At 50.9% G+C, this 27,368-nt stretch overlaps 1 protein-coding gene across 3 annotated transcripts in view; it reads left to right on the top strand.

Moving 5' to 3' along the window:
* The window catches only part of RASGEF1B (RasGEF domain family member 1B), a 178,755-nt gene that overhangs the window by 138,830 nt on the left and 12,557 nt on the right, over positions 1 to 27,368 (top strand). For 2 of the 3 annotated variants that reach the window (XM_077301071.1, XM_077301072.1), the window contains 3 exons: positions 20,852 to 21,034; positions 22,771 to 22,893; positions 23,984 to 24,121. In XM_077301071.1, the coding sequence (XP_077157186.1) occupies positions 20,852 to 21,034; positions 22,771 to 22,893; positions 23,984 to 24,121 (444 nt within the window). Of the gene's footprint in view, positions 1 to 11,891; positions 12,216 to 20,851; positions 21,035 to 22,770; positions 22,894 to 23,983; positions 24,122 to 27,368 lie in introns of those variants that run through there. The other variant, XM_077301073.1, reaches the window with a different exon arrangement.

Here is a 27,368-nt window from a genome sequence, read left to right on the forward strand (position 1 = left end):
AAGGAGAAGGAGAAGGAGAAGGAGAAGGAGGAGAAGAAGAAGAAGAGTTGGTTCTTATATGCCGCTTTTCTCTACCCGAAGGAGGCTCAAAGCGGCTTCCAAGCGCCTTCCCTTTCTTCTCCCCACAATCAGCCCCTTTCTCCAGGGGAACTGATCTCTGTAGTCTGGAGATGAGCCTTAATTCCCAGAGACGGACATCTCTAGCCCCTATCTGCTGCTGCTTTACAGTCTTAAGGGGCTCTGCTGTAGCTAGTAAAATCCAGGCAAATAACTCCCATGGCTTCCTGCCCATGGGACACTCCTGTGCCTTCAAGGCAGCAAGCGGCATGGGTTGGGAAAGTGCATGAGGATGTCCGTCTAACCTTCAGAAATGTGCAGGCGGGTGGAGCTTTCAGCCACATCATTATGAAATTGCTTTGGCCGTGTGGGTCGGCTGGCAGTCCAGGGCCGCCCTCTCACCAAGTCGCTTTTGCAGCAGAAGTCAGCTGCATTGAAAAAGAGCTATTTCATTTCCCCACATTTGCCGCTCGAAAAGTTATAGAAACCCCAGCCCAAATGATTCCTTGTTGCCTAAGAATTCAGAAAGGACTGCTTTGGTCTTTGAAATCCCTCTGAATGGCCTTCTTGGACTGAGCCTCGCCAAGGCAGCTTCCTCCTGACTCCAGTCTGCCCATAGGGCATCCCTTTCCACAGTACGAGCGCCCATCTGTCCAGCAGAGGTCAACCCAACGACATGTGTGACCTCCAACCCATGCTAAGAGGTGCTTGGCAGGACTACTGAAGTTCACAGTCACAACCTGGAAGGGGAAACAAGCCCAGCTGGATATCGGGAAGAAAAAACTAAGGAAGCAGCTTCTGTTCTCCATTTCTTTCAGGAAACCGAATATTCCCCCCAGATGTTTGTTAAATCTCTCCAGGCCTCCTGAAAGCTCTTTCTGGATGCACTTCAGACGCTTCCACCCTCAAAGAGCATGCAGCATTCAAAAGCTAGACGAACCATGTCTTGGAGCCCCAGAGATGTTATGGGTGGCCCAGCCATCACGATGGGGGTGGGAAAGGCAGGTTGGTGTGTGACAGCGGGCCAGGAGGGCATGGGTCCAAGTAGAACGAAGGTGACTGTGTAAGAGCCGCAGATCCTGGGAATGCCAGGGCTTTCGTCCTCGGTCTGAAAGGCATTGCGTAAGCAAAGTCAAGGGGCATCTTGGTTGGACGTGTCTTTGCGAATACCTTGGAATTTTGCAGAGTTCATATCACGGGCCTGCTTTCCCAGGAAGAGGTCCTTTGTTACAGGGAAACACTGAATTCGCCAGAATCTTCTTTTCCTTATGCATCATGAAGACTAAGCTCAAAGCAGAGAAAGAGACCTTCTGCTGAATCAGACCCTTGGTCCGTATTGCTGTCTACTCAGACCCACAGTGGCTCTCCAGGCAGGCTTTCTCAACCAGGGTTTCATGAAATCCTGGGGTTTCTTGCTGGATGGGTTTCCGGAATGAGTGGGAGTTAATTAATTAATTATATAGAGCCAGTTTGGTGTAGTGGTTAGGAGTGCGGACTTCTAATCTGGCATGCCAGGTTCGATTCTGCACATGCAACCAGCTGGGTGACCTTGGGCTTGCCACGGCACTGATAAAGCTGTTCTGACCGGGCAGTGATATCAGGGCTCCCTCAGCCTCACCCACCCCACAGGGTGTCTGTTGTGGGGAGAGGAATGGGAAGGTGACTGTAAGCTGCTTTGAGCCTCCTTCGGGTAGAGAAAAGTGGTATATAAGAACCAACTCTTCTTCTTCTTCAGTAATCTCAGGGCTCTCTCAGCCTCACCTCCCTCACAGGGTGTCTGTTGTGGAGAGAGGAAAGGGAAGGTGACTGTAAGCTGCTTTGAGCCTCCGTTAGGTAGGGAAAGTGGCATATAAAACCAACTCTTCTTCTTCACTTCCAGGAAAACTCAATAGAAAATGCTACAGAAATCACCACAAACTCTATGGTAAAGCCATCTCCCCGACAGCAATTTTTGGGGAGTTATTTTTCTTTCACTGTTGGAAGGGCAGCAGGATTAATGGGTTGCCGCTGGGAGGTCTCCCACCATAACAAGAGACCTCGCTAGGGATGTCAGCCTCCAGGTGGGACCTGGGGATCCCCCAGTTTTACAGCTCATTTTCAGCGACAGAGATCAGTCCCCCTGGAGAAAAGGGCTGCTTTGGAGAATGGACTCCATAGCATTCTTCTCCACTGAGGCCCCTCCCTCCCTTAAACTCCGCCCACTCCCAGCTCCGCCCCCAAAGTCTCCCAACCCATAACTTGGCACCCTAGACTCGGCCACCCTCGTGCAGAATGAGAACCATTTATATGCAGCTGACCTGCTTTTGGCGATGCTCCAACGCAGCTCTTAGAAGAAACTGGGCTTGATCATGACCCAGATGTTTTCTTTTGCGGAGAGAGGACACTCTTCTGAAACGCTGACAAAAAGCTCCCTCCTTCCAGGGCCTCCCAAGCAGAGTAAAACGGCAGCCGCTTGGCTCCCGGTGACGCTGCAGGATTGCCCCAGGTCCACCCACCTCCACACCCCCAGAGTCTGCAGAATCTGATTATTCACGTCCTTAAACCTGTGGCAGACTGTTAATGTCTTAATGCTTATTCGAGTGCCGGAGACTGTTGGCAGATGTCAGGTTAAATAGCGGCCTGTCAGCGAGGGAACGACTTCCCAGCCACAAAGCCAGGGCTGCCGTCTGTCAGGCGGCATTTGGGCAGGGCTGTCTGATGGAAAGGGGAACGTGGAGGGTGGAAGATGGTGGGGGCAGGGCTGGCAGGAAGGGGGGCTCCAGCAAGATCCTTCCTCCCGTCCCACTTCCGATTTTGTTCTTCTGGGGCCGACAGACGATGCGGAAACAATCTGGAGCCCATGTGCAGGAGGCACCCAAGGAAACCACAGAGGGAAAAGACAGCTCATTTCCACCCCAGCTTTGTTGCGATTCCAGCTTCCATCCAATAGACCAGGGGTGGCCCAACGTTGGCTCTTCAGATGTCCATGGACTACAATGACCATGAGCCCCTGCCAGCTGGCTGGCAGGGGCTTATGGTCATTGTAGTCCATGGACATCTGAAGAGCCAACGTTGGGCCACTCCCTGCTTTAGACTCATGGTCATTGTAGTCCATGGACATCTGAAGAGCCAACGTTGGGCCACTCCCTGCATTAGATTCATGGTCATTGTAGTCCATGGACATCTGAAGGGCCGCCGTTGGGCCACTCCCTGCATTAGACTCATGGTCATTGTAGTCCACGGACATCTGAAGAGCCGCCGTTGGGCCACTCCCTGCATTAGACTCATGGTCATTGTAGTCTATGGACATCTGACGAGCCACCGTTGGGCCACTCCCTGCATTAGACTCATGGTCATTGTAGTCCATGAACATCTGAAGAGCCAACGTTGGGCCACTCCCTGCATTAGATTCATGGTCATTGTAGTCCATGGACATCTGAAGGGCCGCCGTTGGGCCACTCCCTGCATTAGACTCATGGTCATTGTAGTCCACGGACATCTGAAGAGCCGCCGTTGGGCCACTCCCTGCATTAGACTCATGGTCATTGTAGTCTATGGACATCTGACGAGCCACCGTTGGGCCACTCCCTGCATTAGACTCATGGTCATTGTAGTCCATGGACATCTGAAGAGCCACCGTTGGGCCACTCCCTGCATTAGACTCATGGTCATTGTAGTCCATGGACATCTGAAGAGCCACCGTTGGGCCACTCCCCCTCCACATGCAGCCAGCTGGGTGACCTTGGATCAGTCACAGTTCTTTTGGAGCTGGTCTCACAGAGCAGTTCTGTCAGAGCTCACTCGGTCGCATCTGCCTCACAGGGTGTCTGTTGTGGGGAGAGGAAGGGAAAGGAGTCGGTAAACTGCTTTGGGATTCCTTCAGGTTTGGGAAAGCTTCCTTTTAGCTTTTTCTTTTTCAAACTACTATTCGACAACCTTATGAAATGGCCTTTTAGTGGCGGTCTGTCATATGATTTCAAACTTTGGCTCTGTTTAATCGTCTGCTGAATGGAACAGGACCTCCTGAAGGTGCATGAGAGGTTACAAAACCGTTTTCACTTTTAGCTTTTGTCCTGTGTCCAGTAGCTCTTTAATAGTTTGCAGCTAGCAGTCCCCGTTAAAGCACAGGCGGAACAAATGCAGGCTTTAAAAGAAACTACCCGAGGCTTTCCCCTGTGGAAGGGGAGATTCCTACACCCTGCAGAACTGAGATTTAGCAGATCCTCGGCCCCCACAGAGAAGCATTCCCCTAAAATCTGGGGCACCAGTTCCTCTTGGGGATTCTGCATTCATCCTTTTTCCAACAAGAGGGTCTTGCCGTGCCATCCTAAGCAGAGTTACACCCTGTGAGGCCATTGATCTCAAGGCAGTTAGAAAGGGGGAAATCTGTTTAGGATTCCACTGCAGGCAGAGAAAGAGGAAATTGGTCATAGTTCTAGAAAAGAGGAAAAGTTATCATGCAAATACCAAAAACTTTATTTTGGTGCTGAAGGGTTTTTTTTTTTTTTTAAGGAAGAGGGAAGTTCCTGCAAACAAATTAATCCTTTTCGTTCTCTGCCGGTCTGTGGAGTCTGCTGGAACAATTCCCACCCTCAGCATTTGAAATGATCCCAAAGGCTTAATTCTTTGTATATTTATTGATAGTTTGCCTATTTATTGATAGAGAAGCAGCATGGTATTGTGGTTAAGAGCAGCAGCCTGTAATCTGGAGAACCGTATTTGATAACATCCAGTCAAGTGACCTTGGGCTAGTCACAGTTCTCTTAGGACTGTTCTTGCAGAGCAGTTCTCTCAGAGCTCTCTCTGCCCCACTTACCTGACCGGGCTTCTGTTGGGGGGAGAGGAAGGGAAGGCGATTATAAGCTACTTTGAACATGAGAGAACATGAGAGAGCCTCCTCCAGGTAGTGGAAAGCGGGTTATCTTTCTCTTTATGTTATTTTTAGTTCTTGTATAATTGGGGGTTTTGTGGGTTTTTATGCTGTATTTTACTGGGGTTTATGTGCAAACCACCCCAAGACGATTTGTCGTGAGGGCGGTATAAAAGTATGAACATAAATAAATATAAAAACCAACTCTTCTTCATCTTTTCACTGAGATGCAAGGCAGATTATGCCCTGTAAATCAATACATTCAAAAGGATGTGTCACCTAATACTCTTTATTATGAATTTATTTTCTTCTTTTGGACCTGACGTCTCTCCCCAAAATAACTGAAAGCAGCTGACATCCTTCTCCTCTATTTCATCCTCACAACAAACCTCTGAGGTAGATCAGGCTGAGAGAGTAGTTCACCCTGTGAGCTGCCATGGTGTAAACAATGTGATTGGACTAGGAATACTGGAATTTGAACCAAAGCCAAAAGAAAAAAAGTATTAGGCACGTCATGCTTAACAATAAAGGAAATGGTACTATAATATCATTTTTCGGCTTTAGCGGAATGATCTGTCTGAGATCAACCTCTTCCGGGATCTCACACAATCCCGGATGGCCTACAAAACTGAACTTTTCCACCAGGCCTATGGTTGAAGCCAGGCCATAGCGTCATGGGATGCTGGCCTCCCCTCCTGAAAACACCCACCCGCAGGGCCCCCAAACCCTGACCCATCCCCACAGGGAGGCAATAACAGGAGTCTGTTTTTTATGAAGGCCTCGTTACTTTATTGGTCTCATTGTTTACAAGGTATTATATTAAAGTGTTGTTAACCGCTAAGAGGCATGGGGCAACATGCAAAGCAAATATTGATTATTTTACCATAATAGTAATAGCAAGGGAGCTCCAGGCCTCACCCGGAGGTTGGCAACCCTACTTTCAGTACCCCTCCCTCCTCCTCCTCCCCCCCCCCGGTTGTTTGCATTTTGTCATTTCTGCCCGGTGGATCATCACATCCTTGCTCCAGAACCACAGCTCAGAGGTGATTGGACGTTGCTCCTTCAGCAGCTGAGGTTGGGGCTCAGCCCGCCTGGCTTCCCTCCACCCGCAGCCTTCCAGATGCGTATTTGGATGGGAACAGACGGCCAGACAGAGCCTCTTCAGGTTGCCTCACCTGTGAGAGCCTCCGGGCACTTGAGCAATCCCTGAAGTCTCCCTTCTGAATCACCCGTCAGAGGTGTCTGCCTACCTATCCCCCGGGTGGCCCAAGTTCTACCTGTGGGAAACGACTGGATCCAAGGAGCCCTTCTACGGTATCCTCCAGAGGTTACAGAGACACAACTTCTTTCTCAGCCACTGTAGGTGTCCCATTACTTAGCATGGCCGCCCCCTTGGCTCCTGGGCCACATTCCTAGTGACCCCCCACGCAGAGAGACACGAACGCACCCGGTGTTAGGTCTACTGCGAATCCAAAACACATTAGATTGCATACACTTCTTTTGTGGTGGTTGTTCTGCAGCAGCCATATTGAAGTCTGGAATATATATACACAGATAAGTTCTCTGTAAAAGTCACTTTGGGTCCTCATTGGGGAGAAAGACAGATGCGGGGAGAGAGAGAGAGAGAGAGAGAGAGAGAGAGAGAGAGAGAGAAGCAAGCAATGGAAAATCCCAGGACCAGGAGCAAGCAGGAGAAGGCTTTTCCAGCATCCCAGCAATGGAAACTTTTGGGGAAGGGGTGCCAACCCTGGATTAAGAAATCCCTGGGGATCTGGGGTGGCACCTGGGATGGACGGAGCTCAGCAGAAATACTGTCCTTTCCTTCAAGAAGCTAAGAAGGGTTGGCCTGCAGAGCATTGCACCTGCGTGTGTGTGCCCCCCCCCCAGCGCCCACACCTCCCCTGGCTGCTTCGGGTCCAACCTTATCACACCTGCTGTTTCTACTGTTGCCAGCTTCCTGGTGGCACCCAGAGAGCTCCCGCCGTTACGATTAATCTCCAGACAGAGAAGATCAGTTCCCCTGAAGGAAAATGGCTGCTACGGAGGAGGGATTATCTGCCATGAGATCTTGCTGAGGTCCCTCCCCGCTCCAAATCCTGCAAACGACGGTACAAAAAATTGTAAAAAACGAATTGCACGGATACCAGCAATTTTTTTAAAAAGAGCAATGAAAACATGCTAATAAAAACAGCCAGTATAAACAAGAATGCCGAAGCCTCTAGAGCAGGGGTAGTCAACCTGTGGTCCTCCAGATGTCCATGGACTACAATTCCCATGAGCCCCTGCCAGCAGGGGCTCATGGGAATTGTAGTCCATGGACATCTGGAGGACCACAGGTTGACTACCCCTGTTCTAGAGAGCTGCTGCCAGTTGGAGAGAGCAATACTTGTTAGGGTGGGGGTCTGACTCAGCAGAAAGCCCCTTAAATGTTCGTTTGTACTTGAACACCCCCTCCTCCCAGTCCAGGAGGCTGCACTGAGCAGCTCCATTACCTAGAAAGGAACGCACAAAACAAGTAAATCGTTTCACCTTGACAGCCGCAGCGTAGCTTGGGGGGGGGATCTTTATTCATAGACCTTCTTGTTTAATATTTATAAACACCTCTGCAGCGTTTCGGGTGCCGTGCCACACTCAAAACCGACACGATTCTGGCCGCAGACTTCAAACCAACTTACGTCCCTCTCGTTCCCAGAATACCTTTTAATTTGCTTCTTTCCTGAACGGTCTCTTGGGCGCCGTGGGCTGTATCCATTACTCCGATTGAATCTGAAGCAGCGCCAGCAAAGGCGGGCCCTCCAGTTCGGTGTTTCGGAACAGGAGAACGCTGTGAGTTCGCCAAAGCCCCCTCGGAGTGTAGTTACCTTCTTTGGGGATCTGGTGCAGGATGAGAGCGCTGTCTGTTTCCGGGGCCGCATCTGCCTCTACTCGACTTGTGTGTTAGCAAATCTTGCAGAGAGATTGGACGTCCCTGGTGCTCCTTCATCCCAAGGAAGCCAAAAAGCAGCTTGCAATCCCCGGAACTTCTTGCCACTCAATTGTAGGGAAATGCAGAATGATATTTCAGGCTGTTCGGCTTTCCTGCAGCATTTGTTTGCAGTTAAGTTAAGGAGGGGGTATAGCGAGTGAGTATAACCAGATCTCTTCTGAGCTTGGGAGCTAACTGGCCTGCTTGGTACTTGGATGGGAGACCTCTAAGGAGAACAGCAGAGGAAGGCCATGGCAAACCACTAAATGTGCAAATGACTGCAAATCAGCACTCTCCGTGCTGAATAGAAACGCCCAAAAGGGCTTTAACAAGGAAAATGAAAAAGAAGAACAATTGTGACTCTCAGCCACTTAGCTGGAATTCAGCTAGGATCTATTAAGGCTTGAAATGTAAGCTGTCAGCCACTAAAAGTTCCTGTGAAAATGGATTCAGTCAGTGCGGTGTTTGAGATATGGCAAAGATTCTGTCCTCAGGCTGACTAAGCGGCATATAAATGCCGGGATCCTTGCAAGGTTATTATTTATTTACTGAATTTATATTCCACTTTCCTCAAGGCGGCTTACGCCAGTCTCCTCACCCCCGTTTTATCCTCACAACGACCCTGTGAAGTAGGACACTGCTTCTGACCACCTTAAAGCCCAAATCACACATTATGTTCTGTCAGTTCATCTTGGGGACTTGCAGCCTGACTTCAGCTACAAGTCCCTGGGCAAAAGCACTACAGAGCCCCCCCAGTATAGGGCTGCAGGAGGTAGGGCTTCTGCCTTCTCCCCCATTCCCTTTTCTAGAGCGGCGTGAGTCACGCCCCATGGAGGGACTCCATTTTCTTCTCACAACAGCCCTGTGAGGTAAGTAAGTTAGACCACAAGTGTGTGAGCGGCCTACGGTTCCATGAGGAGTCTTTTTGAAGAAACCCACCTCACAACCTTCCTTGTCCCTTTGGGAGAATGTGCGTGATATAGACCAGGGGTAGTCAAACTGTGGCCCTCCAGATGTCCATGGACTACAATTCCCAGGAGCCCCTGCCAGCATTTGCTGGCAGGGGCTCCTGAGAATTGTAGTCCATGGACATCTGGAGGGCCACAGTTTGACTACCCCTGATATAGACATTAGTCACACTGAATCTTTCTGACTGCTATGGATGACCTTTGGAGAACCTCACTGATAGTTTCTCTCACAACCTACACATAAAACTGGAGCCCACTGGCACCATTAAGACCCACAACATGTGAGCTTGGGTGTGCAGGCACACTTTGCACAAAAGCCCGCATCTTGAATAAAAGTTTGTGGTTCGTAAAGGTGCCAGTGGACTCCCAGTTTTGCTCTGCTACTTCAGAATGACATGGCTACCCACCTAAATCAACCGACATGTAATTATCCCTTTATTTTATTGTCCTCAGGTTACAGCTGTATGGCAACTAGAATAACAGAATATTACAGTTGGAAGGGACCTCCTGGGTCATCTAGTCCAACCCCCTGCACTATGTAGGACACTCCGAACCTAATCACTCATTCCCTGTAACCTGCCACCCCCTTGAACCTTCAGAGAATCAGCCTCTCTGTCAGATGGCTATCCAGCCTCTGTTTAAAAATTCCCAATGATGGAGAACCCACCCCTGTTCCACTGAGAAACCACTCTGTCAAGAACTCCTTCCGGATGTTGAGACAGAATTTCTTTTGAAATAATTTCATCCCATTGGGGTTTTCAAGGCCAGAGCTGTTCAGAGGTAGTTTGATATTGTCTGCTTGCCCTGGACTTCCTCAGTGGTCTCCCATCTTAATATTAACCAAGGCTGACCCTGCTTAGCTTCCAAGATCTGGCAAGATCAGGCTGCCCTGAGCCACCCAGCTCAGGGCAAATGTCCTTCCTATCTGCTAACAAACTGGCCAGCTCTCATAGGGATGAGGATACCGCACAGTTGCATCACCCACGGTAAAAGTACGGTCTCCCGTGGACTCGGCAGACTGCCCAGGTACACACACAACAGGATTGTGTAAACCAATCCAAAGAAAAAAGACCCTTTGAAAATTATCTGAGGAGGATCAGCCGTGCTTGCTCAAAACAAGGTTAGGATGCAGAGGGCGGCTCTGTGAAGGGAGAAAACAGGGTGGAGGGTAAACAAAATCAGTTTGCTGAAGGTCCTGAAATTGTAGGGAAGTTATTTTGGCAGGGGGGGGGGGGTTTGCATGGGATTTCTAAACTGTTTTGAAAGCAACAAATGGCAGATAAATACTAATGGCCAACCCCAGGTTGCATCAAGACCCTCTTTTTATGTATCATTGATGTTGGCTCCGGTATTTGGGCAATAGCCCTCCCCTCCCCCAATAGCAAGGATATCACAGAGTGGTAACAAAATACCTGCAGAAAGCGCACACGCGCGTGTCTGCCATGGATCTGGGCTTCAGAGCTCTGATCTGGGGTGCCACGCCTTGGAGACTGCATCCAAGGGCTTGGAGACACATGCCCACAATTCGCACCCCGTGTTTGCTGAGGGATTAGGGAATGCCACCAGCATCCAAGACAAATAAGATAAGCGGTCTCATCCTGCAGCCTTGGGCTCTCTGCTGGAACTGGCAATGATAAACAGACTTGTTTTTGAGGGGAACATTTCAGTTAAGGCATATGGTTGCCAGCCTCCAAGCAGGGCCTGGAGTTCTCCTGGAATCACGACCCATCTCCAGAGGGCAAAAAGCAGTTCTCTGGAAGAAGAACGGCAGGTTTGGGAGGTGAATTCTACAGCATGGGGTACTTTCCCTTCCCAAATCATGTTGTCCCCAAACCCCATCCCCCAAATCTCCAGGAATTTCCCAACCTGGAGGTGGCAACTTTCGTTCATGCTCATTTTTATCCTGCTCCCCTCCCCCGAGGATCAGGGCGGTGTATCCTTATTATTTTTGACTTTATTTACAGCTGGTCTTTCTCACTGGGGTGCAAGGCAGATGAGTGTGAAACACAGCATCAAAATAGCACCAGCCTCCCTAATAAACAATGTAACGGAATGAACTGCAGAAATCAGAAACTGGGGGAAAAACAAGGGGGGGGGGGAATCTGGAACGCTGTCAAGTCAAGTAGAACATGGGTTGACAAAAGTAGAAAACTGCAGGAACAACAGCCTTCTGAGGTCGGCCAAGCCGAGCGCCTGGCCCGAGATGACCTGCTGGCACTAAAATTTAAGGACTTGCCAGCTTTACCTGCATTGGGCAACTGGTTAACTTTTGCTTACATACTACTTGAGAAGACAGGAGTCAGTGGGACAAAAGGAAGATCCAACCTGAGATGGATGCTCCGTCAAGGAAGCCAGGAGACCTGAGCAAGGCTGTTCAGAAGAGGACATTTGGGAGGTCAGGTTCCACCTGCCAAGGGTGGCCCTTTGAACTGGACGGGAGATGCCAGGGACTGAACCTTCTCCCTGCAAAGCGACCCTTCCCTGACCACATACTCTACCCAGGGGTAGTCAAACTATGGCCCTCCAGATGTCCATGGACTACAATTCCCGTTCGCTGCCAGGGGCTCATGGAAACTGAAGTCCACGGACATCTGGAGGGCTGCAGTTTGATTACCCCTGCACCATTCCCTTTTGCTCTGGGGGATTTAGGGAGGGACCGTGGCTCAGCAGCTTAGCATGCCGAAGGTCCCTGGTTCAGTCGCGGCAAAGACCGTTCAAAGACCTCTGCCTGAGATCTTGGAGACCTGCTGCCAGCCTGAGCGGGCAATGCAAAGTTAGATGGACCCATGTTCTGATTCAGCGTAAGGCAGCTTCACCCGTTCACAACCAGCACGGGAGGCGATGCGAATCCCCGCGCAGAAACACGCTACCCCTTCCCACCGAAGATCTCTCCTTGCTTAAATCCCCCCTTCCTCCCTCCCTCGCCGCTCCCCGCCCCATACCACCCAGTTTGTGGGCGGAGAGATCCCGGCCTGCGATTGGTGGGAGAGCGGGAAGGGCGGAGCAGCAGGGCCCGTCTTAACGGGGGCGTGCTCGCTAGTAGCAGAGCGGCGAGGGAAGGGAGCGATCAGTCGAGGAGCAGAAGGCGGCTGGCGCGCGTTATCGATCCGACTTGCTTGGAAGGGGCTCTGTTGATTGCAACGCGATGCTTCGCCAGATCGACGCTAGAGGGCGGCGCTGAGCTCTCGCCGCCGGGGCTCGGAGTTTTCGCTCCGGCTTTTGGGCAGAGGCGCTGCGGGTTCCGCGGAGTTTCGCTTTCCGAGCCAGGGAGCTGGTGCTGCACCGGCCGACCAGCCGGGGGACTTTCTTTCCCGGGATCTTCGAGCGCGAAGGAAAAGCAGGTCGAGTCCCCGGGAGGTCGCCCAGAGCCGCGAAGGTAAACCAGCAGCTCTCCCGTGCGTGGTGTGAGTTTTCCTTCTGGGGTACGCCGATCCGCGTCCGCTTTTACTCGCGAGTAGTTGCTTCGGCGCTGGCGGCGCGCGAATGGGTCGCTCCGGAGTCAGCCCGAATTCTGTGCGCCCCCAGGTGCGTGCGGTTCGGGGCAACCTTGCGCCCCCTTGGCCAACTCGGAATTGCTTGCGTGTTGGTTGCAGTAGGTTTATACCGGTTTAAGGACTCCGGTTTAAGTGGCCGCCGGACGCGCTGCCCTGTTGGCTCGGAAGCCGGTTCGATGGGATGCGGGGAGGGAGGGTCCGTTTTTCGTGCGCCCCCTCCCCCCCAAAAAATTCTATGCATTCTCCCTTTTCCCAAACTGGGTTGGCTGTTCCTGCAAACCGAACCGGGATTTCAAGAGGCAGTTTTCAGTTTTGTGTTATGGAAGCGGCGTATGGAGAGATCCGAGTTCGAATCCTGTTTCTATAAACAGGTGGGTCGCCCCCGGGCAGGGCATAGGGGATCTGCCCCCCTCCCCGCATAACACGGCCCCTTTCCCTGTTTACGATGTGCCTTAAACCGGCTTATGGGTCACCCCGTGGAGCAGGAGCCTGGAGTAGAGCTGTAGCCGGATCCGTGCCCGTGTTTACTCGGACTTAAACCCCGTTGATCTACGGCCAAATGCCTCTTCCTCTCTGCAGCCTAAACGTTTGCCACCAGTGCGACTCTTAATCTGGGATGAAAAACCGGTGAGACTCAAGCTGGGAGGATTCTTGATAGAGGAGAGTGCTGGCAGCTGCTGTCCGTTCTAGAACCTCCATGTCGGGGAGCAGTGTACCTTTGGGGACAGCTATTGGAGGACAGAGGCTGATCTAGTGAGGATGCCCACAGGGATTTCTTCTGGTAGCAGCACACTAACTAAATAGAGACCCGTCTGTCCCAGCGTCCCTTCTCTTTTGCTCTGTTACAAATCTAGACTTGAAGCTGCTAGAGAAGGCTGTTTAAATTGGCCCCTGGGTAGTTAGGACCATATGGAGTCTCTTCTTCCATGGAAGAGACCAGGCCAGCTTCTTCAGCTAGGCAGCAATGAGGGTGTGTGTATGGGTGTGTGTTTGGGGGGGGGGGAGCAGAGACAGTGTAAACCTTTGGCTCGCCTGTCGGAGTGGGCTGTGCCAGTAAATGGCTCTGAATCAGCACGGAGGAGTTTGTTTTGGCTGGTTTTGGCCAAGCTCCGTCATCCCCGGAGTAAGGCCTTTAATACTTAAGGCCGGAGGAGGTGCATGAGGAGAGGGCGACAGAAAGAAATCTCTCGAGTGGGGAGGAGGGCAGGAGGGCGGACTGAATGTTGGTCATGGGAAGGTGGCAGCCTGGTCATAAGAGAGTGATCTGGGGAGTGAGAAATAAGCTAGTGATGGTTTGTCCGTCCCCAAACAGTGCGTAGTGATTTATATATGGGTGAGTGATACAGTGGCTGACGGACAAGTGGAAAGCTTATTCAGAGGGAGTAGGATGCAGAAGGTAGGCTGTCTTTCTGGAAAGGGGAAGAAGAAATGGGAGGAGAAACAAGATGTCACTTTGATATATTCTCTGCAAACCTGGGATATTTTTTTTCCGGGTTGATAGAAAGATGCCTTGTCTGTACATGGCCCCAATGTCCAGGTGTGAGTATCCGCCATTGGGGTCAAGTTGAGAATTAGCTATGTGGGTTATGCTCGGTATTTAACAGAATGCAGTAACAGAGCTCAAAGGGAGCAATCTGTTAATGTAGATTAACCCTTGAAGGTTATGAGCCAGATTTCTATGGAGGGAAGTTGTACTGGCTGCCATGCAGATAGCTTTGACCAGGCTAGAAAAACAGTCACCATGTGGAAGGTATATGTGGAAGGAGTACCCAGCCTGTGGGTTCTCCATATCATAAGAAAGACTTGGGCATCAGAGTCCTAAAAATCAAGGTTTTCATCATTTTCATTCCTCTTGGCATATCTGTGCAATAGCCATATGCTACAATTCATGTATGGGGAGTACTTGGGAATGGGCACCATATTCCCTGTCCAAGCGTCTCAGGTTTTTTACTGTCTATGCTAAGGTGACCAGATTGTCCCACTTTTGGAGGGACATCTAGGGGCACCTGGCAAATTGTACTTACAAAGGTAAAGGTATCCCCTGTGCAAGAACCAAGTCAAATGCATTGGGCTGATCCTGCGTTGAGCGGGGGGTTGGACTAGATGGCCTGTATGGCCCCTTCCAACTCTATGATTCTGTGATTCAAATTGTACTTATGTCGAAATTAAAATATATATATTACAGTACTATTTTTGCGTTCTATGCAAAATTTTGTTGCTCCATATAGACCACATTTAAATCAGGACACCCCCCCCCCCCACCGGTCAATGGTGTCCTGCTTTACCAATGTTAAGATCTGGTCACCTTAGCCTATGCTGTCATTGCATTTACCTGAGAGTTGCAGGTAAGCTTCCCAGAGGAGCGTTGACGTTAAACAATGGCTTCCAGGAGAATGGTGGAAAGAGGATATGCCTTTGATGGAAGAACCTAAGCCAGGGGTAGTCAAACTGTGGCCCTCCAGATGTCCATGGACTACAATTCCCATGAGCCCCTGCCAGCTGGCAGGGGCTCATGGGAATTGTAGTCCATGGACATCTGGAGGGCCACAGTTTGACTACCCCTGACCTAAGCTGTTCTGCCCCCCTTGCTAAGCAGGTCTCTGTACTTTTTGAGCAGACCTTGCTGGTTGTCATTTGTAGCATCGGAGATTTTAAAGTGCCCCAGTGGTTGCATCAATGTAGTGCATTTTGCAGGTCAGGATTTCAAGGCTGGGGAAGTGGATCATTTTCTGAATAATGGGGGGGTGGGGGGTAGAGGTATTTGCTTGGAGGATTTTTAAACTTCAGACTCTTAGATACACAAAGTTATCTTCTTAGCCAGCCCATTGCAGACTGTGAAAGGGCCTGGAGACCTTCGAAAAATGCCAGATTCTTTGTCAGGGCAATCTCTTCCCGCCCTCAGCCATATGAAAAGCGGCCAGGTGTTCTTTCGGTCTCTCTGTATTATTGTTGTGAGATAAAGAGCTGGAGGCTTCATCAACAGTTGGCCTGAGACGTTTTGCAAGGTTCCAGAGTGACTCAGAGCTATTTCTCTTAACTCGCTGGAAGGAATTTTGTTGTCGAGCCTTCCCACGAAATGTGTAGGTGTCTTAACTTTTGACCTCCTTGTGCAGACGTATTGAACTCGTTCATCTCCAAACCATTTTCTCTCCCCCCTAATGTAAAAATCACACGATTTCCCACAAACTTAAAAATATCACACATGGAATGACCGTTCCCTTGTTTCCAAATCGCTTTGCCGCGTCTTTGTTTAGAATTCTCCTGGGCTTTTGGCTTTTAAAGTCTGTTGACTTTGCAGGCGTGATGGTTTCGAAGCCCTGTGAGACTTTGATCCGTGGGTTTAGGATGGGCTTTCCGCCTTCTGCTGGCATCTGGATCCGAAATAATCCAGCAGATACCGGTCGAGAAACCAATCCAACCAATCCTCACCCCCCCCTCTCCTCCCAGCCGATTTCAACTGAGTTCCGCAAAAGACATTAGCATCTTCTAAATCATATGAGATTTGCTGAGCCATGCATGACCTGTGTTTGCCTATTTCAATCGCTCACTGTTTGGCAGCACCTATGACAATGGTTCGCTTTTCCTTCTTGGCTCAACAGCTTCCGCTCCTTTGGACAATGATCAGTTTTGCATAGAGATGTAGAAACGCCAGGAGTGAATATGCTGGTGCATCGTACAGGTTCATTAGAGAGCACGCTGTCGGATGAGCCCCTGTCGGATGTATTTTCAGTGGCAGACGTCCTGCCTATCGCTCTTCGTGTTTTCTTCCGAAATTCCACATCTTGAGAACGTATGAATCTGCCTTCTACTGAATCTGACTCTTGGCCTGTCAAAGTATTGTCTACTCAGGCTGGCAGAAGCTCTCTAAAGCAGGGGTAGTCAAACTGCGGCCCTCCAGATGTCCATGGACTACAATTCCCATGAGCCCCTGCCAGCAAATGCTGGCAGGGGCTCATGGGAATTGTAGTCCATGGACATCCGGAGGACCACAGGTTGACTAACCCTGATGTAGAGGATGGAGCAGAGTTGTTCTCTCTTGCCCCGGCAGGATGGACCAGGACAAATAGGATGGAATTAATGCAAAAGAAATTCTGTGTGAACATCAGGAAAAAGTTCCTGACAGAGCAGTTTCTCAGTGGAACAGGCTTCCTCGGGAGGTGGTGGGTTCTCCATTTTTGGAGATTTTTAAACAGAGGCAGGAGAGCCATCTGACAGAGAGGCCGATTCTGTGAAGGTTCAAGGGGGGTAGCAGGTTACAGTGGATGAGCAATAGGGTTGAGAGTGTCTTGCACAGTGCAGGGGGTTGGACTAGATGACCCAGGAGGTCCCTTCCAACTATTATTTTATGATATTCTATTCTATGAAGCACCAGTCTTCTTAGCTTCTGAGATCTCTTAAGCTCAAGCTGTGCTGTGACACCTTCGTGTTGACTCCTTGGGTTCAAAACCGCAGCATAGGCTCAAGGAGAGTTGACTCATGGGGTGGATGTGATGTTTGGAGGATCTTTGCAAAAATACCAACAAGAAATCCTGAGGCATGCTTCTTGATACACTTGGGAACACTTCTGTGGAGTCATAAGGACATAAAGAAAGCCCTGCTGGGTCACCTAGTCCAGCATCCAGCCTCACACAGTGGCCAACTGGTTCCCCAGGAGAGCCAACAACAGGGCAAAGAGGTTGAGGCCTTCCCTTGATTCAGAGGTTTAGTGCCTCTCCATGTGGAGGTTCCTCTCAGTCATCTCTTTTCAAAGCAGTTTATTCCTGTGGCCAACATTGGCAGCAGATTCCGCATTTTATTCACAGTGTGAATAAATATTTCCTTCAGTTCTCTCTGAACCGTTGACTGCCCTCACAAACGGAGCCCATCAGCTCCCTACAAAAGGCAGCCAGATGGACCCCTGTGTGACAGTGTTATTTTCCCTCTGTCTCCCAGCTGTCTGGTCGTAAATAATGGGGTGGGGATGAGGGACCCCAGCTCCGTCCTCAAATGCTGCCTGCTTCGTGGAGAAAGAGCAGGTTTTTATTGTGTGCTTAGACTGACCTTGCTGTATTGTTCATGCCCTTCAAATGAATTCCTTCCATCAATCACCCATGCTTTTGCTGTGGTGGAATGGGCTGAAGGCTGACTTTTTCCGTGGTCTTTGGTGGATCCGAATATGGAGCAAGTGCAGTTCATCAGCCACTCGAAATAGGATTCTTGGACAGAGTCTCTGTAGCCGGAGGCACTTGAACTTTCTGCTTCTTCTGACCTTTCATCCCTTCTCCCCCAATTGTGCTTTCTTCATATAGGTTCCTGCTCCCTTCCCCACAGGTCTGATGGATGGTAGGAGCACTTGAGACAGGGGTGGGCAAACGGTGGTCCTCCAGATGTCCATGGAGTACAATTCCCATGAGCCCCTGCCAGCAGGCAGGGGCTCATGGGAATTGTAGTCCATGGACATCTGGAGGGCCACCGTTTGCCCACCCCTGCCTTAGGAGAAACATCTAGAGTAGTTTAGGAAAACGAGCATTCCTTTGTTATAGACTTCAGCTCCAGGGCGGAGGGTTTCCACAGCTTCCTGCATGAGAAAAGGGGAAAAGAGAGCCAAGATAAGCTGGACATTGTGACCAAGATAATGCGAATTAAATGGGTTTGTGTATTGGCTTGTAGCACTGACCTGAATAGCGGGCAACTCCAGCCTCCGCTGACCTCAGAAGCAAAGCGGGGTCAGCTCTGGACAGTGTCTGGCAGGGAGACCACCAAGGAATGCCAGGGTTCATGGCATGGAGGCAGGCCACGGCAAACCACCTCTGGATGTCTCCTGCCTTGAGAGTCCCTCCGGGTCACCAGAAGTCAGCTGTGACTTGCCGGCAGGGTCTCACGGGACGTGTAGTTTGGCCTCCCCTCGCATATTGCATGCTGGTTTTTAAACACATTTTTTTAAAAGCTCGCAATCCAACGAACTGGGAAATATCCGTATATCGGTGGTGGGACGAGACAGAAGTGGGTGGGGAGAGTGGGGCGGACTTCTCCAGACACCCCCCTTGTGTCTTTGTGATGTTCTCCTGCCTGCAAAACTGGGTGTGCAGCACTGGCACAAAGTGCTCTGTCGAGGTAGCTGGGATCAGAAGGGCGTAAGGAAGGGGTCTGGTTCTAAGAAGGGGCCCGTAGGCTTTTCCCCTGTCGGCTTCTTTTGCTGACAGCTGACCTGATGCTCAGCTATGGAGACAAAAGCCCCCCAACCCCCCCCCCTTGCAAGCAGCATGTGGCCCCCTCATGCTCCCAGAGTGTCACCTGCCAAGCTCCGGTCACAAGAGCGCCTTGTTCTGCCTGCATCCAGCACCGTTTTCCTCCCTTGTGCACGTGGACTGCACCGGATCCTCCTCCTCTTCGCCCTGCTCCCCCTTTTGAGTGGAATCCAGCAGAACAGCTGCAGGCAGCGAGGGACAAGTCTTGCCCTCCCTTATTTTGATGCAAATCTCCTTTGGCATCTTGAAAAGAGGGATTAGCCTTGGGGGTCATGTCGGGCAGGGAGCCTCTGCTAGCCGGACCTCCCCTCCCCCTTCCCCAGCTAGTGAGCAGCAAGTTCTTGCTCTGTTCGGCTTTCCGAATCCTCCAGTTTGGGGCGAGCTGCTTTGAATGCCTCCATTGTCCCAACCTGCTGCCAGCCTCTTGTGTGCAGGGTGTTTTCTTTTTTCTTTTTGTCCCCCAGGAATCCAGCTAATAACTTAATAGCTTCTCTAAGGGGGGGGGGGAGAGGTGCTTTGTTGGGGGGGTGGCCGAATGCACAGATGGAGGAGGGAGGGAGAGAATTTATTTGGCCACAGTTTGTGCTGTTGGGCCTCCAGGATCAGGTGTTTTCCCAGGCTTGGAGGCATGGGCATTTATTTTTTGAAGAGGGGGGCTTTCTTTTGCTCAAAGGGGATTTGTTGCACAATGCGGAGAGAGACAGAGAGAGGGAGCACCAAGTAACGGCATCTGCCCTTTCGGTGACGGCTGGGGGGGGTTATCCAAGCTATTCACAGGCACGTGCAGAGTGCCAGCGCTCTTGAGTGGTAGCCGTGCATGTGCCAGTGGTTTGGGCCTCCTCCCTTTCCCACGAGTCGAACCTGTGGGATAATCTCTTTGAGCGCAGGGCATTTAATTGGCAGTCAGGGTGCAACTTAATGATCATCGTTTTGAGATGTTTTTAATAAATCCGGGACGTGCGGTCCAGTTACAGGTGACTGCAACTTGGAGGTGTGTTTACACGGAGGCTCATCCGGCTTCCTGTTTCAGTCGCTGTCCCAGTAATTGTTTTTGGGATGGTTTTCTTTCTTTTAATTGGTGTCTTGTCTTTTAAGCAGTTTGCATTCTGCTTATCCCCCCTTCAGTGTGGCTTACAGAGAGAGTGAGAGACAGAAGAAGATAAGAGCTGGGCAGTTTTCATACCCTGCTTTTTTATACCCCACTTTGCACTGCTCGAAGGAGTCTCAAAGCGGCTTACAATCGCCTTCCACTCCCCACAACAGACACCCTGGGAGGGAGGTGGGGCTGAGAGAGGTGGGGAGGGAGGTGGGGCTGTTGCCCACACTTGATGATATAGCTACAGTGGTGAAATATCAGTGATTAAGAAAACAGAAGAAGGTTGATACGGGAGTATGTTCCATCTAAACCAGGGGTAGTCAAACTGCGGCCCTCCAGATGTCCATGGACTACAATTCCCATGAGCCCCTGCCAGCATTCGCTGGCAGGGGCTCATGGGAATTGTAGTCCATGTATTGTAGTCCAGTATTGTCTGGTGCATTCCCATGCTGGTCACTGGGTGCGCCAAGCACAGCACAGTGGGTCCACTTCGATAGAGCCAGTGTGGTGCAGTGGTTAAGAGTGTTGGGCTAGGATCCGGGAGACCCGGGTTCGAATCCCCCCCTTGTGCCACAGAAGCTCGCTGGGGTGGCCTGGGCTCAGCTCCGATCTCTCAGCCTCACCTGCCTCACCAGCTTCTTGTTGTGATGATAAAACGGACGAAAACAGAAGAATGTAAAGCCGTTTGGGGTCTCCCCCGGGGAGAAAGGTGAAGGGCGTACAAATGAAGCCAATCCCAAACGAAAGTCATGATTTAAGTGCCCTAGCGTGGCCTGTAAAGGCTGTACGAGCCGTGCCAGGAATAATCAGTGTCTTTAGCGACTTAACAGGTTCCTCTGTGGCATGCATGCGAAACCTGGTCCTCTACCCAGGATGCATTGCAACATCCGGGGCCTCATCCCGGTAGAGCCGGTGGGAAGTTCTTAGGAAGATAAGCTGAGGGCCCTCCCATTCTTTCCAATATTTCACAGATGGTAATGGGAATGAATGGGTGGGGCTGGAGGTGGAATTTGGAGGTCTGGATACCAGCCGTTTGGGTAGCCTGTCAGACTTATCGAGGCCGTGCTCAGCACGTTTCCACGGTCCAGCCACGTTCCCACCCACCGTAATATGGCCTTCCCCACAGGGTTCTTGCGGACACTGAGGAGGTGCTTGCTCCGTGAACGTTGACTGCAATGTTATTGTGTGTCCCCAGGAAAACATGCCTCAGACGCCGCCCTTTGCCACGATGTTTGACAGCAGCGGGTACAACCGGAACCTGTACCAGCCGAAAGAAGACAGCTGCGGAGGCCTGTATTACCATGACAACAACCTGCTGTCGGGATCCTTGGAAGCCCTCATCCAGCGCTTGGTGCCCACCGTCGATTACTACCCTGATGTAAGCCTGGGCCATTTGCAGATTAAATTGGCTCGGCTGTTGAGCTGAATCGGGCCAGCTCCGCTGTGCGTTTTGTGGGGAACGGACTGTCCTGTGGGGACGCTGAATAGCCGCCAGCCATCGCAGGAAGCTGTTTTTTTTGTCAAGCTGGCATTCAGCACCTCTTAAAAATAATTTTGGATGTAGAGGGCTGTTTGCTGTACTTTTCCACTTACTAGGGCAGAGTCTGCACTTACTTTGTTTATTCCATTGAAAAAGGCAGAGGATGGAGGAAAAATCCAGAAGTTGAGAGAGGTTAGGGGCTTCTCCTTTAAGGCAAGCGTGTCACATGACCAGGTGTGGCCTATCAGAGGTTCTCTACCACGGAGCTTGGTTTCCCAATCCAGATTTTAAAATATATTGAGCATTAAAAGTACTCCAGGATATCGCACAATAAAGATTGCACTCCGGAGCAATCCTTCTTGCTGCAGAAGGAAAATTAAAATCGACCCAAATCCAAACGGAAATCGCATTCTGTGTAGAGGGCAGGGACTGAATCGATCTGGGGTTGGAATAAAAGCTCTGTGCAGTTTACACCCAGATCCCCCAGCAATGTTGTGGATTATCAAGGTTTGATTGATAAAAGCTCACAAAGGCTCATTTTGTAGACTGAGAGGCTAAGAAAAGTCCACTCCTTTCATGACCTGCCAGTTCAGTCTTCTTTTGACTTTTTGGCATAGTCTAGGCAAGGGTTCCCCAGCGTAGTGCCCACCAAGTGTTTGTAGAACATAGGTAGAAACACACCAAGGGTGTGTTTTTCTTTTTCTTGCTGATTAGAGATTAGCAATCTGATTGGCTGTGGAGATCGAACTGTGCAAGCTAGCTGGATTTGCGATAGCTTCACACTTTCCTCTGCTGCTTGCTCTTCTTGCATGGAAATACTGTAGCCGACCCAATGACACAGTCTGGTCAAGAGCTCACGTGGGAAGTGCTAACTCTGAAGCCGCATGGAATGTTCCGTCCTGCGGTTGGCCGGCTGATAGCAGCCTTACTGTGAAATTGTGTGCCGGAAAGGAGCAATAATGGCCATACCGGCAGGTCCTGAAATTACGTTTGGTGGGATAGATCTGAAACATGTGGCATAATGGCTGCTTGCTAATGGGCCAGTGCAGTGTGCCATGGGTGCTATGGTCTAGTGGCTAGCGTCCTGGACTGGGCCAGCTCAGTTTGAATCTTGTGCCTGTTACAGTCTTGGCCAAGCCTACCTCACAGGGTGGTGGTTGGGAGGATAAGGTGAAGGAGGAAAAAATGGCGTAATAAGCCACTTTAGTTACATGTTTGGAACAAAAACGGGGGACTCAAAGCTCCTCTCCTCCCATTTTATCCTCCTAATGACCCTGTGAGGTAGGCTAGGTTGGGAGCATGTAAGTGGCTCAAGGTCAGCCAGCAAGCTACTGTGGCAGAGAGGGGGCTTGAATTCGAGTCTCCCAGATCCTAATCTGACCCTCTAACAGCTACACGATGCTGGTACCCTGGAAGCCCCCCAGAGTCATGAGCAGAGCCAAGAGTCTGATAACCACAAAGTCGCAAATGCTTGGAAAGTTTGACTACCCCTGCCTTAAGATCTGCACGCTTCCCTCTGCGGCAGAGGGGCCGTCTCCTGAAATGCCACCGCCAGTCCCCACACGAGAAGATGAGCAACGAACTAGGTCTTGAACGGCAAGCCGCATCTGATTTGCCTTTCCGTTTCCCTGCAGAGGACCTACATATTCACCTTCCTGCTCAGCTCCCGGCTCTTTGTGCACCCCTACGAGCTGATGGCGAAAGTTTGCCACCTGTGTATCGAGCAGAGGAGGCTGGCGGAGCCTGCGGCAGACAAGGTAAGTGGGCTGGCTCGTGAATGGAGTTGAGTGTTGGGCCAAGATTCGTTTGCGAGCATGAGAACGAAGAAGAAGAAGAAGGATCCGCTGGTGCTGGGTCTCTGTCAGGAACATTGGCCCTGATTGCAGAGGAGAACTTTGTAGTCCCCCATGATCCCCTTGCACCTCTCCCTCCCCCCGAGCTTAGGGGTGGCCACGCTGGATGCTGGCAGGGGCTCATGGGAATTGTAGTCCATGGACACCTGGAGAGCCACAGTTTGGCCATTTCTGCCCTAGTTTGTAAATCTCCTGCGTTGCAGCAGTTCGAGGGGCTTTAGTGCATTGTTATTAGCCTCTCTCCTCTGGGTTTTCCCGTTCTCTGTTGCAGCGTTTCCAAAACCTGCTTCAGCGCCATCTTTCCACTGCTGGGAACAGAGGAGGGAGGAATATGGCTCTAGTTAGGGATTGACTTTGCCTGCCATCTTTGTTATTTAACATGCTGTATAAATTGGGAGATGGGATTTTAAAATTATCAGCAAGAGGGGGTTCTTGCTATCTAATGTTATCTTGTTGTAAGCCACCACGAACCTGCAGGTCCAGGAGTGGGCGGTATAGAAATTTAATAAACGTCAACAATAAACATGAAAAAAGGCAAAAAGATGTGGCTGGGGAAGTGCAGCTTTCCTCACCTCCCTGCCCACGTTTGGTGCCATCCCTCCCCCCCCCCCCCACACCCCTTCTGATTTCTTCCTATCATTGAGGAAGATCAAGCTGGGTGTCTGCTTTAGTCTGTCTTCAGCAGTAGGAAAAAGCAAGAATCCAGGGGCTCTTTAAAGTCTAGCTCAATTTTTGGCAAAGTCGATGCTTTCCGGAGAGCAGCGACTCACACAAGCTGCTACCCGGCCACAAGATTTTAAGCTACATTGGTCTCTTGTTCTTCTCTACTTCCTATCACGGATCAGCTTTTTCCCCTGGCTGGAGATGATATTGAAATCGGGAGAGCCAAGAAGGAGGAGGTGGAGGGAGGCCGAAGTCACTTCCGGCTGGCCTGGTCTCCACCGTAGGCCCGGTGGCATGCTGCTTCGATAACAGTTTCCTTTCCTCTCTTCAGAATCGGTTGCGGAGGATCGCCCCCAAAATTCTGCAGCTGTTAACAGAGTGGACAGAAACATTTCCGTATGATTTCCGGGATGAGCGGATGATGAGGAATTTAAAAGAGCTGACCCATCGGATAGCCAGTGGAGACGAGGTGAGTCTCTTGAAGGGGCCTGAATAATTTTGTGGGGTTCAAGTATAAGTTTGCATACGTGGTACCAGATACCCTCTCTCGATTTCTGTGCCTGTGTGTGGGCACGAGTGCCAGAACTCAGCAGAAGACTCCCCTCTGGGTACTGGTGAGCTAACCAATGCAGATGAAGAGCTGTAATAGCTCTTGGGGAAAACACCTGTTCCAAGTTACAATCTCAGATCTTCCCCTTCTCATATGAGGATATTAATAGTGGCCTACTTTGCAGGGGTGTTGTATGGAGCGCAACATGGTGTGCATTTGCATGTAGTTATTTTTGTGCTGCTTTTCTCCCAAAGCAGCTTCAAAGATTGTTGTGCCCTTCCGCATTGGATCTTCACAACAACTATCTTGTGAGGTCGGTTAGCCTCCGAGAGTGAGCCTGGCCTAAGGTCGTCCGGGGAGCTTCCATAGTAGAGTGGGGATTTGAACGGAGGTCTCCCAGAATCGTGGTAGGACACCCTAGCCCAGCCTTTTTCGGCCTTTTGACCGTGGAAGAACCCCTGAAATACTTTTCAGGCTTCAAGGAACTCCAGAAGTAAGATGTGGGCCATCGATCGATCGCTTATGGGTTTTCCATGGTGGAGAAGGAGGCTAGGCCTATCGAGCACCAGGGGAAGTGGGCTCTGGTGATGTCTAATGATGTCAGCGGCCATCTGAACTTCTGGGAAAGGCCGCAGACCCCCTGGCGAGCTCTAGCGTAACCCTGGTTTGGTATCTCTGCCCTAGCCAGGATGGCGTGTTGTTGTTCAGGTAATATGCATGTCAGAGCACTCTGTGGTTGCTAAGGAGGAGTAATGTTAAGCGTCTCTTGGCTTCAAGGGAGATTTCTGTGTCCCGTTCCAGGAGCTGATCCTAAGAAAATAGATTTGCATCTTTTTTTCGATAAGCAAGGTTGCCAACTCCACGTTGAGAAATCCCTGGGGATTTGGAGTAGAGCCCGGAGGCTGTAGGGTTTGACAATGGGGTTGCCAGCTCTGGGCTGGAGATCTCTTGGAGATTTGGGGGGTGGAGCCTGAGAAGGGCAGGGTTTGGGACATAAGTTCCTGAAAGCAAAACCTCCAAAGCGGACGTGATCTTCGGGTAAGCTGATCTGTCATCCGGAGATCAGTTGTAATAAGTGGGGGTTCTCCAGCCACCAACTAGAATTTGGCAACCCTATTTGACGAAGGGGAGGAACTTCAGCAGAGTATAAGGTTACTTTTCAAAGCAGCCATTTCCCACTGATGAACTTTAGCCTGGAGGTGAGTTGGAATACCTGGATTTTGGCAGCCCTCTCTATAAACAGAGTGCTGAGTGCCTGTGCCTTTATTCTGCCATTCTCAGTTGATGCTCTTTTGAGTTCCCTTTGCAAAACCCCACACTTGAAGCCTTCCCTGTGATTTATTTCCCCCTTTTCTTTTCCGCCGAGTGCTCTCTTCCCTGCGCCCCCCCCCCCCAGCCCGGGTTTCTGTGCTCCTTGTTCGATCGGCTTCTGGCATCCCTTTCAGCCGTCTGTCCCCCCTTCCCCGGCCCAGCTGCCTGGTTCTGCATCAGCCCTCCACCTGTTCGCCAGCTGGTGCTGTCAAATAGCCGGAGGGAAGGCAAATGCCTGGACACGTCTGTCGCTTTTTAAGCAGGGCTTTATATCCCACCCTATTCATGGGGCCCAGGGTGGGTTATCCCTATTCAGGAGCATGTGCTTTTAGAAAAATTCTCCCCAAAGGCGTCACCGAGTAAAACACCAGCTGTTTTCCCCATTTTTTTTTTAAGGAAGGGAAGGCATGCAGAGTAAAGGGAAAGCAGGGTTGAGGGGAGCCCTGAGGAGCCCCTGCCCAGCATGTCCCAAGAGATACCCATCCATGAGCCTGGAGCCCTTCATAGCGAGGTTTTGTGACAGGGGGTTAGATTATGGTTGGCAGATGGTCCCCCACCTTGAAGCAGCACATGGAACTGATGGGCAGTAGGTTCAGGACAGACAAAAAGAGATTACTACTTTACCCAGAGAGTGATTAAAATGCGGAATTTGCTGTAGTGACAGCTGCAGGAAAAAAAACACCTTTAAAGGGGGATTGGATTCATGGAGGATCAAGGACTACTAGCCCAGCCTTCACATTCAGAGGCACTAAAATTCCCAGAGCCAGGAAGCAACATCAGGGGAAGGCCTTGGCCTCCATGCCCTGTTTTTAGAAACGGTTGGCCACTGTGTGAGTCAGGATTCTGGACTAGATGGACCCTCCCTGGTTGAACCCAGCAGGGCTCTTCTGATATTCTTATGAAGGTCTCAGCCTCTATGTCCTGTTGTTGGCCCTACAGGGGAACTGGTTGGCCACTGTGTGAGTCAGGATGCTGGACTAGATGGACCCTCCCTGGTCTGACCCAGCAGGGCTCTTCTGATATTCTTATGAAGGCCTCAGCCTCTCTGCCCTGTTGCTAGCCCTCCAGAAGAACTGGTTGGCCCCTGTGTGAGACAGGAGGCTGTACTAGGTGGACCCCTGGTCTGAACCAGCAGGGCTCTTCTGATATTCTTATGAAGGCCTCAGCCTCTCTGCCCTGTTGCTAGCCCTCCAGAAGAACTGGTTGGCCACTGTGTGAGACAGGAGGCTGTACTAGGTGGACCCCTGGTCTGAACCAGCAGGGCTCTTCTGATATTCTTATGAAGGCCTCAGCCTCTCTGCCCTGTTGCTAGCCCTCCAGAAGAACTGGTTGGCCCCTGTGTGAGACAGGAGGCTGTACTAGGTGGACCCCTGGTCTGAACCAGCAGGGCTCTTCTGATATTCTTATGAAGGCCTCAGCCTCTCTGCCCTGTTGCTAGCCCTCCAGATGAACTGGTTGGCCCCTGTGTGAGACAGGAGGCTGTACTAGGTGGACCCCTGGTCTGAACCAGCAGGGCTCTTCTGATATTCTTATGAAGGCCTCAGCCTCCCTGCCCTGTTGCTAGCCCTCCAGATGAACTGGTTGGCCACTGTGTGAGTCAGGATGCTGGACTAGATGGACCCTCCCTGGTCTGATCCAGCAGGGCTCTTCTGATATTCTTATGAAGGCCTCAGCCTCTATGTCCTGTTGCTAGCCCTCCAGAGGAACTGGTTGGCCACTGTGTGAGTCAGGATGCTGGACTAGATGGACCCTCCCTGGTTTGATCCAGCAGGGCTCTTCTGATGTTCTTATGAAGGCCTCAGCCTCTATGTCCTGTTGTTGGCCCTACAGGGGAACTGGTTGGCCTCTGTGTGAG

Source organism: Paroedura picta, chromosome 10, assembly GCF_049243985.1.
Source record: "Paroedura picta isolate Pp20150507F chromosome 10, Ppicta_v3.0, whole genome shotgun sequence".
Lineage (NCBI taxonomy): Eukaryota > Metazoa > Chordata > Lepidosauria > Squamata > Gekkonidae > Paroedura > Paroedura picta.